Here is a 13,471-nt window from a genome sequence, read left to right as displayed (position 1 = left end):
CCCTGGGTTCGGTCCCCAGCTCCGAAAAAAAGAATAAAAAAAAAAAAAGAAGAAGAAAAGAAAACTAGTAACTTAAAACACTCTCTCTCTCTCTCTCTCTCTCTCTCTCTCTCTCTCTCTCTCTCTCTCTCTCTCTCTCTCTCTCTCTCTCTCTCTCTCTCCTCTCTCATGGTCCACAAAACATTTTCCTTTCCTCTGACAGTTTTACAACTCATTGTTACCAGTCTTTACTATTTACTATTAAACTTAAATGGCCAATTGAGACAAACAGTTCTGAGACCATTCTTCCTCCACTGGCTAGGATGGGGTGGCAGGTATTGGGGGCAATACTCATTTAGCTGAGTTTTCTGGTCAGACATGGTGACTTTGCTGATGGAGCTGGTAAAGTCATTAAGTCTGCTCAGAATAATGACCTTCTTACCAACAGCAATCTACATATTTTACACAATATTTTTTACAGACATTGAGAGGGCAATTCTCACCTTTATGCAGAAAAAAACAAGATAGATAAAACAGTTCTGTACAATAAAAGAACTTTTAGAAGCATCACTATCCCTGACTTCCATACAGCTTGAATTCAGTACAGAGCAATAGTCATAAAATCCGCAAGATATTGGCATAAAAAAATAGACATGTCATTCAGTGGGATTGAATCAAAAACCAGAGATAAATCCACACACTTCTGGACACCTGATTTTTGACAAAGAAGCCAAAATTATACAATGGAAGAAAAGAAAGTATCTTCACTAAATGGTGCCGGTCTAACTGGAAGCCAGCATGTAGAAGAATGCAAATAGATCCATATCTATCACCCTGCATAAAACTCGGGTCTTGAGTGGATCAAAGACCTCGACATAAAACCAGATACACTGAGCCTAACAAACAGAAGGTGTAGAATAGCCTGGAACACATTGGCACAGGAGGCAGCTTCCCAAACAGAACATCAATAGCATAGGCGCTGAGACTAACTATTAATGAATGGGACCTCATGAAACTGAAACAGTCAAAGGCAAAGGATACCATCAATAGGACAAAACAGCAGCCACAGAATGTAAAAAGGTCTTCAACAACCCCACATCTGACAGGCTAATTTCCAATATATACATACATCTATACATGTGTGTGTGCTGTGTGTGTCTGTGTGTGTATGTGTGTTTGTGTGTCAAGAAACTAGACATCAAAAAAAAAACCCAAATAATCTAGTTTAAAACTGGAGTTCTCAACAGAGGAATCTCAAATGTCCAAGAAATGTTTTATGCCCAAGGAATACGCAAATGTCCAAGAAATGTCCAGTATCTTTAGTCATCAGAGAAATGCAAATCGAAACAACTGTGAGATTACATCTTACAGCTATCAGAATGTCGAAGATCAGAAACACAAGTACAGCTTGTGCTGGTGAGGATAGGAAGCGTGGAGAACACTCCTCCATTGCTGGTGGGAGTGCAAACTTCTACAAGCCACTCTGGAAATCAACATGGTGGTTTACCAGAAAATTGGGAATTGATGTACCTAGACCCACATATACCACTCCTGGACATATACTCAAAGGATGGCCTATGCTACCACAAAGAGACTTGGTCAACTATGTTTATAGTAGCTTTGTTCATAATAGCAAGAAACTGGAAACAATCTAGTTGCCCCTCAACTGAAGAACGGAAGAAGTAAATGTGGTTCATTTGTACATGGAGTTTTTTATTTTTTATTATATATTTCTTTACTTACATTTCAAAGGTTATTCCCCTTCCCAGTTTCCTGTCCATAAGCCCCCATTCCCTCCTCTCTCCCTCCCCCATATGGGTATTCCCCCATACATCCCCCTTATTGCCCTCCTCCATATTCCCCTACACTGGAGGTCCAACCTTGGCAGGACCAAGGGCTTTCCCTTCCACTGGTGCCCCCACAAAGCTGTTCTCTGCTACTTATGCAGTTGGAGCCCTGGGTCAGTCCATGTATAGTTTTTCGGTAGTGGTTTAGTCCCTGGAAGCTCTGGTTGGTGGGCATTGTTGTTTTTATGGGGTTGCAAGCTCCTTCAACTCTTTCAATACTTCCTCTGATTCCCCCCAAGGGGGTCCTATTCTCAGGTCAGTGGTTTGCTGCTAGCATTGACCTCTGTATTGGACATGCTCTGGATGTGTCTCTCAGGAGAGATCTATATCCAGTCCTTTTCCGCATGCATTTTTTTTAGCTTCATCAATCTTATCTAGTTTTCGTGGCTGTATATATATGGGCCACATGTATGTCAGGCTCTGAATAGCCATTCCTTGGGTTGCTGCTCTAAACTTTGCTTCCTATACATGGAGTTTTACTCAGTAGTTAAGACAATGACATCGTGAAATTTGCAGGCAAATGGATGGTAATTAAGAAATAAAATCATCTTAAGGTAACCCAGACCCTGAAAGACAAACTGAGAAGGCTAGGCTGACTCAATGACAGGCTCTAAATTGGCAGTTCAGGAGACTAGACCTAAGGACTGGTCAAGTCCAGACAAGTCCACTACTAGGAAAAAAACTCAGGCTTCAGGCAGCCAGTCAGAAGCTGCCCTGCCGCCTGGCCTGAAGCAAGGGCAATGGGTCAGCAACAGTTTCCAGACTGGAGCATGGGCTCCAGTAATGGTTCTGGAATGTCCCTAGAGATGGATCGAGATAAAGGTCACCTACCCCAGAATTCCCCTAATGTGCTTTAAATCAGGCCTGCGAGCTCACTTGATTGTCCCCATCTTGGAATGAAGACCCCAGCATTCTGGACTTCTGCAGAATACAACACTCTTTGCTTTTACATACTATTTGAGTGCAGGGTATCATTCCTCGGTGAATCATGGACCCTAAGGAAACATGGTATGTATTAACTTATAATGGAATATTAGCTATAACGTAAACATTAATCCTGCTACAGTCCAGACCCAGAGAGGCTAAGTAATGAGGAGGGCTTGAGAGGGAAGATGTTCAAATTTCCCTCGGAAGAGGAAGTAGAATAGCCCTTGTGGGTGAAGAGTGAATCCAGGAGGGAAAACAGGAGGGATCTGGTGGGGGAGGACGAAGGGAGAGAATACCAGGAAAGATAACCAGAATTGGGGGACATCTCGGGGACAAAAGATATTATTTATTTTGTTTTTAATTTTGTTTGTGTGCACATACATGCATGTGGGAGGTGCATGTGAGTTCGAGTGCTTGTGGTGACCAGAACTGTCAGATCCCTTAGAGCTGGAGTTACAAGCAATCGTGAGTTGCTTGACACGGGAGTTAAATGCAGAGCCTCTGCAAGAACAGTATGCATTCTCAACCATTGGCGTCTCTCTGGCCCCAGGCAGCATTGATGATGCACTGTCACTGTGTTCACCTGTCACTGTGTAGGGGATCAACATTCGAGGATCCTGGGTGAAAGGCATACCGGAAATGTGTATTTCACTCTGGAATAATGCTGTCAATCTGTAACTTGTACAAAATGGGGACTGGAGCACTCAGAAGGGAAAAGAGCTATACTTGTGCTAAGGATTATACAAGGTTCTGATGGTTAGGTTTAATGGTTGACTTAGTAAACCTAGGGTCACCTAGGGAGAGAATCTGTGGGCATGTGTTGGGAGCAATGTCCTTGAAGCCCTCCACTGTTGATGTTATTATTATGGTTAGAATTAAGTATGACTGGGTTCATGGAAAATCCCCAGCCAGCTGCAGAAAACTAATACAAATCTGATGGTCAGGATGAATGATATGATAAAGTTCTCTTGCTGAGAAATACATCTGACGTCAAGAAGCCCAATGTGATGACCTGTAACCTTTCTGAAAAACCAACATCCTGCTGACTAATACCATGACAAACCTGTGACCTTTCTGACATCCTGTCAACATCAGTCGATTCCCTGATCACACGAGTACTGTGTCCTTGGCCTGCGTAAATGTTTCTTACATCCCCCCTCCCTCTGTTACTCCTGTTATGGTATAAATTCAGCCTTGGGGAAAAAATAAAACTGTCACCTTGATCAGACTCTTGTCTTGGTGTCCTTCTTCCCGTCTCTTGTCCCCCATTCTCTTCCAGGTACCCTCTGCACTCCTCATTGACAGGCATGTTTGTGGATGATTGCCATAAGTAATTGATATGGAAAAGCCCAGCTGACTGTGGGCAGCATATTCCCTAGTCAGGAAGTTTTGCACTCTAGAAGAGTGTAAATCTGAGCTGAGTACAAACTAGTAATGTGGCTTGACTCTATTAACCTCCCTCCATGGATATGACAGTTATATTGGCCCACTGCACAGTGAGTTCCCTGTGGAGTTGTAATATGAAATCAACCCTTTCTCCCTAAGTTGCTTCTTGTCAAGGTATTTTATTAGAGCAAAAAAAGTAAAACTAAAACAAATAATAAGTAACTGAGCTTCGAAACTGTAGAAAGTTAAAATGTTACAGACCCCAATCCCCTCAAAACAGCCATGTTTAGTCCTTCTGAAAACCACTGTTGCCTACCTCTGATCTGACCTAACATTGTTATGACCACCAAAATGTTTTAAATGAATTCTTAGAAGACTACCAGCTTCCATCAACCCAAAAGCTTAAAATGTCACCAGATATCATTTTTAGATTATTTTTTTATTTTACTTATGAATTCATTGTTGCTATGGTCAGACACACCAGAAGAAGGCATCGGATCCCATCACAGATGGTTGTGAGCCACCATGTGGTTGCTGGGATTTGAACTCACGACCTCTGGAAGAGCAGTCAGTGCTCTAACCACTGAGCCATCTCTCCAGCCGACCAGATACTATCTTAAATCTGTAGAAGTTTCTCTACATCAGCTGGAGCCCACCTACTTGAACTAATAAAATCTCATGTGGTTGTTCTCCAGTAGGACTTGTTTAGAACAACATGAATGTGTGCCCCTGGAACCCTGTCACTTACATTTGGCTCCAGATAGATATTTTATTTTTCATTCCATTTAAAGTGAGAACTATGTTTCTGAGCCAACATATGCTAACATAAATTTTATTTTAAATCCGTAAAATAAATAAATACAAGGCCAGAAAATATACTCACTGATTATGGGTCATGTGCATGCTTTCTGGTGCTGAATTACATCACTGTTGTGGCACAGTGAAGAGACAGTCATTCCACCTAGACACTCATACATGTATATACCACATAACTCCAATAAAATTTAAAATATTTCCATAATATTGAAGTCTTTTCATAGCTTAACCACCTGGTCAATCTCTGCTCTACCTATTAAGGTCATCTCCATTTCAAATCGATAGCAACTATTAGGACTCTGGGAAGATAGTTTAGTAGGTAGTGCTTGCCACACAAGCATGATGAACCAAGTTTGGACCCCAGTGCAAAAATCCAAGTACCATGGAGGCAGAAACAGAAGTGTTCTCAGGGCTCACTGGACAGCCAGTCTAACTGAATCAATGAGTTCAGGGTTCAATGGCAACCTATGTCAAAACTAAGGTTAAATGGGCCAGTAAGATAGCTCAGTAGATAAAGGCATTTGCCGCCAATCCTAATAGCACGAATATGACCCCCAGTTCCCACACAGTGGAAGAAAGAAACCAACGCCCAGCTTCCAGAGGTTCCTTTGCTACCCACAAAGAGTATTCCACTCAATCTGACGTGCTGACCATTAGGGAGCTTTTTTATTTTCCTTGGGACCATTTGATTCTCGTTGGTTTGCAAGGAGGACTCTAGAGTTACATTGCCTGTGTTCAAATGCCAGAGCACCCATGAAATAGCTGTGAGACTAGGAACCTGTTCCCCAGTCTGGGTGTGCAGAAGTAGAAAGCAGATCATTATGCTACAGCATAGAGGAGTGAAATCAGCACATCTGCAGCAGGCGTCACATTAACAGGAGCACGTCGAGTCCATCCACACAACAGAGTCAGCAGAAATCACAGTGAGTCTATACGCCAGCAAAGCAGAGAAGCACGAGTTAGTGGGGCCGAGCAACTGGGAATGTGGGTTATGGCTCTCCAATCCTCAGCACAAGTGGAAGGCACAGAGCAAAATAAATATGCTCTATACGCTGCTGGCTTTGATAAAGGCATCCCATAATTTGGTCACAAGATGAATAGATCAGATCTTTCTGGTGCACACCCTAAACTTCCCAAACCTCTCCCTGAAGATTCCTGGGTTGTCTGGCACCAGATGAGCTGTGTCAGGGGTGTGGTTCCTCCCTCTTGTTCTTCTGCACTGTGCTCAGTTCCTTTTTTTTCCTCCTATCAGAATGTCTAGAAAGTGGTTATAAGGGGACAACAAAAACTGGTCTCTCACAGACCCGGGCACTAGCAATAGCAGTAACCATGAGTGAGTCCATGGAATCAAACACACAGCAACTGGACAATCCAGGTGAGGATGGACTGGGACTGTTGGATCTCAGTGAGGGAGGCCTGAGGAGTAGCTTGTGGCTGGGCCTGCCCAGGCTCTGACTGGTGCTCTGTCTCTCCAGAGGATGAAGAGTATTTGATGAGTGGTTCCAGGTATTCTATTGTCAGCTCTCGATTACGAACAAAATTTGGAATCAAAAGTTTGGCAGGTACAGCTGGGTGAGGGGCTGAGGAAAAATGGGCAACCTTCCCCAGAAGTGGGTCCTGGGGAACTGGAGTTGAGATCCTAAACTTCTCATTCAGTTCTGGGAGATGGAGGGTGGGGGATGGAATTGTGAGCCATAGGAGGTAGAGGTTCAGCGTTCAGATTCCTGTGCTCTCGGGAGGAGGGTGACAGCAGTAAGACTGTGCTGGGTCCATGCTAAGGCAAGGGCACTATGATTCTAATACAATTACCTTCTGTTCTGCAGAATATACGAAGCAGAGCCACAACCCCTTGGTCCTACCGCTGCTCTCCTTCCTGTTCTTGGCTGGCCTTCTGCTGATCATTCTTGTCCTAGGTCAGGCACAATTAAAGGCTCAGTTCTCTGATCTGGCTCTAGGACCTGTCGGGGAAAGTGATGAGGAATGCAAGTTGGGAACATAACCTCCAGCGGTGCTAGGAACTTCTCAGAAACATCATCCCCATCTCTGGTACACCAGAAAGGGGAGGGCAGGGTCGCAGAGAAGAGCTGTGGCTCTATTTCTCCTGATAGGTCACCTTTCTCTGGGTGTCTAGTTTGCTAGCCTTTTAAGGTATTAACCAAGAACAGGAAAGTTGTCTCAACAGGTAAGAGGACTTACCTAGAAGAGGACTTACTTCTAGAAGACCTAGATCTGGTTCTCGCATACACACCATGACTCACAGCCATCCAAAATCCTAGTATCAGGGTATCCAACACCCTCTTCTGAATTCCACAGACACAGACAAACACATGGAGGATATAAATACATACATGCAGGCAAAACAGTCATACACATAAGAAAGGACTAAACGAAGAAAGCAAATACATGTTTAAAGACATCAGGCAAAAACTGTCCTAGACACTGAGGTGGAATCATGTGCCTGAAATCGTAACTACTTGTAAAGCTGAGATAAGATGACCACATATGCCCAGGAGTAGGAGAAATCAGTGCCAACATAGTGAGACCCACCTTCCAGAAAACATACAATGTCCCAAGGGGCCCAGTGCAGGCTATGGCAAAAAGGATGTATTTAATAACTACAGGGATTTTTTTTTCTGTCTCTGCTAAGTCTCAAAGGTACCCAGCTCAGAAGTTCAGGACAAAATCTACCAGGAGCTCATGCAACTGAAGACTGAAGTCCATGGTGAGTGAACAAAGACCAGGGATTCAGGACCTCAGGTCTCCGTGGGAGGGGAGTCAGTTTCCTTCAGTCATCAGACTCTTTGAGTATCAATTTCCTTCTCTGTGAATTGAGATCACAATATAACACTGAGAAGAAAACTTGGTGGTTACAGGGGCTGGGCACACAGTAGGCACTCAGTGTTCACACAAATTGTGTGCAGCATAGACAATGTTCACAGTAGCCATTTACATGACAGACATTCAGTGTTCAAATGGGTTATGTAAACAGTAAGCATACAATATTCACAGGGGCTATGCACACAGCAATCACTCAATGTGCTAGATTTTTCTGGGTGAAGAAGAGGATAAGGAAGTGCAGAGAGGAATGGCACCCCAGAATGCTGTGATGAGTAAGGGCCCTGGCTCTGGAGACCTTAAAGGTTGAGGAGAAATGGGAACAGACATCTGATCTGCTTCCTCCAACAGATGGCTTGTGTCAACCCTGTCCGAGGGATTGGACATTCTTCAATGGAAGCTGTTACTTCTTCTCCAAGTCCCAAAGAAACTGGCACAACTCCATCACTGCCTGCAAGGAACTGGGGGCTCAATTGGTCATCGTAGAGACGGATGAAGAGCAGGTATGCCAAATGGAGCCCCATCCTTGTCTGGAACATAGATCTGGCTGTGGTCACTTGAGAGTGAGACCATTTGCTAGACAAAGTTATGAATAAGATACTGCTTCTTCGATTTGAGCAGAGAAGGGTGGAAATGCAGGGTCCCCCAAGTACTCTGCACAGAATTGCACACAAGACTTAAACATTTCCGGTGCATTGGGGAGAATGCCTAAAACGTAATTGCTGTCTTTGTGTGCTGGGCAGTATGAAACTCCTTCTCACTGGGAGATATATGTCCTGCTAGACTAAATACTAGAGAAATGCCTCTCATGAAGGTGCTTGCCTTGAAAACAAGGACTTGGGTCTGAAAGCACATTTTGAAAGCTGGTTATGGGTTTGGGGAGATTTCTGAGTGGGTTAGAGCGCTCCCTGCTAAGGCGTGAAGATCTGGTTTAGGAGCCTCAGTATCTGTGGGAAAAAACAATCATGGTCACATGTGCCCTTGAGGCCATGTTGGGGATGGGGCCTGCAAACAGGAAGATCCCTCAGGTTTGCTGACTGCCAGCCTAGCTCCAAGGCCAGTAAGAAATTCTCATCCGAGAGAAGTAAGTAGAGAACAATGCAGCAGGATGCCTGGTATCTTCCCATGGCCTCTGCAAGTGCACTCAGAGTTTGCAAACACCTGCACACATGCACATACAGCAGAGAGAGAGGGGGGATACGGGGAGAGGGAGAGAGAGAGGGAGAGAGGGAGGGGTGGCCAGTTATCATGACCACATTTTAAAATATATTTTTTATTATTTGACATTCTGTGCATGCATATAGTGCATTTTGGTCCTATTCACACACATCCACTTCTCCCTCTAACTCCCTCTGAATCCATCCCCCATCCCTTATTCTGTATCCCACTGAGCACAGTTATGTTTCCCACACAGATTCATAGACATGGAGCCCTCCCCAGAGCTTAGTTGGCCAACCAGCTTTTAAAAAACTGACTCTTCCTCCCCTAGAAGCCATTAACTGTCCAAGTATCTGAGGGATACCTCCCTTCCCCATGCTGCAGTGGTGACAAACTTGATGTTGTGAAGGCAACCATAACTGCTGTGAGGCTATGAATTCAGCAGTCCTCCCCAGCCTCTGACTCTTACAATCTTCTGTCTTCTCTTCCATGATGCTCCCAGAGCCTTGAGGGCAAACATGATACAGATGCCCCCACGTAGGGCTGAGCACCCATGCAAACACATTCTCTGTGCTTTGAGCAGCTATGAGATTCTGTTTCAGCTATCATCCACTACACAAAGAAGCTTCTCACGAGGTCTGAGATCCACACTGATCCATAGCTATGGAGACATGAAGTTAGAGGGAAGTTTGAGGTATTAGAAAAAATAACAGTAGTAGGTTCATCCCTGGGGCCCATGTGCTCCACAATCATGGGTTGTTAGCCAGATTTTAAAAAAAAAGGCATGTGTTTCCTTTATGGAGCATCCCTTAAACCCAAGCAGAATGCAGTTGGTCAGTTACCACCATAACATTTATACTGATGGGGCAGGCATAGGTATATCTCGCCAGACTGGTCATTACTCAGCTCATGTTGTTCACTGCTGGCGAAGACTGTTGTTCACTTTTCTCCCAGAGCAGCCTTGTAGCACTTCCAGGTATTTTAGAAGCTGGCGAACCCAATGCCTGCACTGGGAAAGCAGAAGCAACATATTTCTGCATCTTGCTGAGCAGCTAGTCAACCTGATTGAACTGTAGATCCAATGAGAAAATTTTATCTCAAAAATTTGTAGGGGTTGGGGATTTAGCTCAGTGGTAGAGCGCTTGCCTACCAAGTGCAAGACCCTGGGTTCGGTCCCCAGCTCCGAAAAAAAGAAAAAAGAAAAAAAAAAAAGAAAAAAATTTGTAGAGGGCAATTGAAAAAGACACCAAATGCTATCCTCTGGCCTTCACAACCATTTACACATGCCCCCATACTCACATATGGCCCAAATATAGACACACATATACATACAGACACTGCACACGTACACACATGCAAAATAAAACAATCTTAATGTATAGTTCTTCCCATTTCCTTAGTGTTTATCCCCATCAATAGGACATCACCCAACGCGGAGCTAGACATGGCTGGTATGCATCTTTAGCAACCATCGTGAACTGATACAAATGCTTCCATCAAATTCAAGCTAGTCACAAGTCAACCTACAGTCGTCCTCAAATCACCCAAGACAGACAACTTTGCAGCATTACTAAGGGTGGTTGTGGAAAGCCAGCTGTGTGTGTCTGTGTGCCACAGTCCATCTGCCTAGAACATACATAGTCATAGTCAACTGAAACCACCTAGATACCCATGAGTGCCCATGACACAATAGAGCAGAAGGGGGAAATCAGATTGCTAGTAGAATTTCCTGCAAAAGTTCATGTGCATAAAAGCTCTCCTTGTTTTATTCCTCCTTGTATCCCACTCCAGACCTTCCTGCAGCAGACTTCTAAGACTAGGGGACCAACATGGATGGGTCTCTCAGACATGCATAATGAAGCCACGTGGCACTGGGTGGATGGCTCACCTCTGTCACCCAGGTAGGTCTACAATGAAAGGTACACTGTGTACACTGAATGCATGTCTCTGGCACTCTGACTTGAACTGTTTTGGGGGCTCATCCCCCTCTCCCTGGCCCCTTAGGAAAAAGAGCTGCCATTTTTGCTAATGGAAGATCTTCCTAACCATGCACAGACAGAATAGCAGCAAATCCCACCATTAAATCAGCAAAAAAATGCATCCCTCTGAGGGATATTGATTTTAATACAGAGTATTTCGTATAAGTATGTAGGTACAAAGCACAAAATAAAGGTCTCTGGGAAAGGGGACTATTAACCATGGCCACTGGGTGAGGAAGAGGACTATTACCACGGAAAAGATTAGTTAGACTGGAAATGTAACTGTTGATTGAGTGGCTCCCTAAAGCCCTGGATCTGTCCCCAGCACCATGTATGTCAAGTGTGTGTTACACGCCTGTAATTCCAGCACTAGGGAGGGAATGGCAGAAGAATCAGAAATTTGAGTTCATCCTTGGCTAAGTAGTGAGTTTGAGACGTTGTCTCAAAAAAAGATGATGATGAAGGAAAAGGAAGGAGGGGAGAGGGGGGAGAGGGGAGGGAAGAAGGGGGGAGGGAAGAGGAAAGAAGGGGGGAGGGGAGAGGAAAGGAAGGAAAGGAACCTGCATTGAGGAAGGCATGAAGACACTGAGCTTCTAAAACTGAAAATACGGTTTCTAGCACGCCCGTGGGGCAGATTAAGGTTCTAGGAACTGGTGCTATAGTTTTCTTTTTGTGTTTGTGTGTTTATTTGGTTTTGGTGAGTCTTATTTTTTTGGTTTTTGTTTGTTTTGGTTTTTTGCTGCTGGGATAAACTATCCTGGCAAAAGCAGATTGAGGGAAGAAACGGTTTATTTGGATCACAAGTTCAGGTTACAGTCTGTCTTATTGCTGTGATGAAATGCCATGGCCAAAAGCAATTTGAGGAAGAAATAAACATTTCTTTCTACACCTGCAATCCATGACTGAAGGAAGTCAGGTCAGGGACTCAAACAGCGTAGGAACTTGGATGCAGGAGCTGCAGAAGCCATGGAGGGGTGCCTTAGTCATCCTGCTCTCTTATAGAACCTAGAACGACTGGCCCAGGGTTGTTCCACACCACAGTGGTCTGGGTCCTTCCCCATCAATCACAGATTAAGAAAATGTCCCACAGGCTTGCCCAGAACCCAATCATATGAAGGTGCTTTCTCAATTAAGGCTCCCTTTTCTCCAGTTACCCTAGTTGACATAAACCCAGCCAGCATACAGACCTTTTAGGGAAGGAGCTGCTCACATCCACCGTCAAGAGCAGAGAATGAGGATGACTAAACACCTTCACTCATTTCAAGCAACAGTCCATGGCATGATGACACCCATATCTGGGTGTTTTCCCATCTCAATCAATCCAACTTTTGAAATTCCTCACACGCATCCACAGGCCAGGCTAATCTAGACAATGCCTCATTGAAACTCTATTCCCCAGTGATTCTAAATTGTGTCGAGTTGACAATTAAAACTGTCACAACTGATTTGCAGCTTTGCACAGTATTGGAATAGAGGGGAGCCCAACAATGTCGGTGATGAGGATTGTGCAGAGTTCTCTGGGGACGGCTGGAATGACCTCAGATGCGATACCCGGATTTTCTGGATCTGTAAGAAAGTTTCAACCTCATCATGTACCATCAAATGAAAGACCTCTTCTCAGCCTCTCCATTCCCAACTATGCCAAGTGGATGAACCTGACTCGTGTCCATGCTCCTTCTCCTGGTCTTTTGAGATTAGGATGCTAATAAAAGCACCCATTTTTCTGTCAGAGTCCTCATCCTCATTGGTTTTGGGCCAGTGCCTCCTTCCAATTCAGCTTCCAGAGTGCAAAAGGGTTCAGATTTACCGTGGATCAGGTCTCCTTGTTGTCTCCTACCTTGGCAACTTAATATCATTACCAGATACAGAACACATTCAGGACCCTTGCAAGAAAACTCAGAGCATTTTTCTTGTGCTATCACAGCCTCTTTGTCCCATGGGACGTGAGCCCATCCCTGCACATTTTCTATCCATCTGCTCAATTTCCACCCAACTCCCCTGAGCCTTTTGGCTGTGACAGAATACCTGTCAAAAACAACTTTGGGGGAGTTAATTGGGCTCGCAGATTGAGGGTTCAGACTCATCACAGAGGTGAGGGCATGGCACAGAAGCCTAGGCAGCTCATATTGCAACTATATTGAGAGAGCAGAGACAAAGACAAGCGCCGGTGCTCGGTTCACTTTCTGCCTCTGCCATCTGGGACTCCAGATCATGAAATAAGGCCACCTATATTTAGGATGTGTCTTCACACCCCCAATTAACCAAATCTAGAAGGCTCCCTTCTAGAGATTCATTTCAGTGATTTTAGATCTTGTTGAGTTGACAATAGTAACCACCACCACCACAGGGAATCTTCCCTGGTTGACAGAGCCCGTTCTGCAGATGGAGACACCCAGGAAATAAGTCCTCCGGTCAATCAGTGACTATTCGGCACTGGGATAAGAAAACCCCAACTCCCTTTAGCCAGTGAGATTCCATGCTGGGTCCTGAGAAGGGAGTCTCCTAGCTCTCTGCTCAAGTGTAAACATATTTGCTAGCTGCAGC

General features: G+C 44.5%; 1 protein-coding gene and 1 long non-coding RNA gene across 11 annotated transcripts in view; one reads left to right on the top strand and one right to left on the bottom strand.

Moving 5' to 3' along the window:
• Positions 1-13,471, bottom strand: part of LOC148002098 (uncharacterized) — a 158,037-nt gene that overhangs the window by 19,042 nt on the left and 125,524 nt on the right. The gene's annotated exons all lie outside the window — the stretch shown is intronic.
• Cd209d (CD209d molecule) lies at positions 5,743-12,656 on the top strand. 2 transcript variants are annotated; one of them, XM_087579013.1, is made up of 8 exons: positions 5,743-5,878; positions 6,208-6,330; positions 6,431-6,517; positions 6,779-6,868; positions 7,603-7,677; positions 8,142-8,293; positions 10,740-10,849; positions 12,380-12,656. In XM_087579013.1, the coding sequence occupies exons 2-8, from the start codon at positions 6,285-6,287 to the stop codon at positions 12,531-12,533; spliced, it is 714 nt and encodes a 237-aa protein (XP_087435139.1). In that variant the 5' UTR covers positions 5,743-5,878; positions 6,208-6,284; the 3' UTR covers positions 12,534-12,656.

Source organism: Rattus norvegicus, chromosome 12 (assembly GCF_021556685.1).
Source record: "Rattus norvegicus strain SHRSP/BbbUtx chromosome 12, alternate assembly SHRSP_T2T, whole genome shotgun sequence".
NCBI classification, from domain to species: Eukaryota; Metazoa; Chordata; class Mammalia; order Rodentia; family Muridae; genus Rattus; species Rattus norvegicus.
The sequence above is the reverse complement of the archived record's forward strand: the minus strand, read 5'-3'. Positions and strand labels throughout refer to the sequence as shown.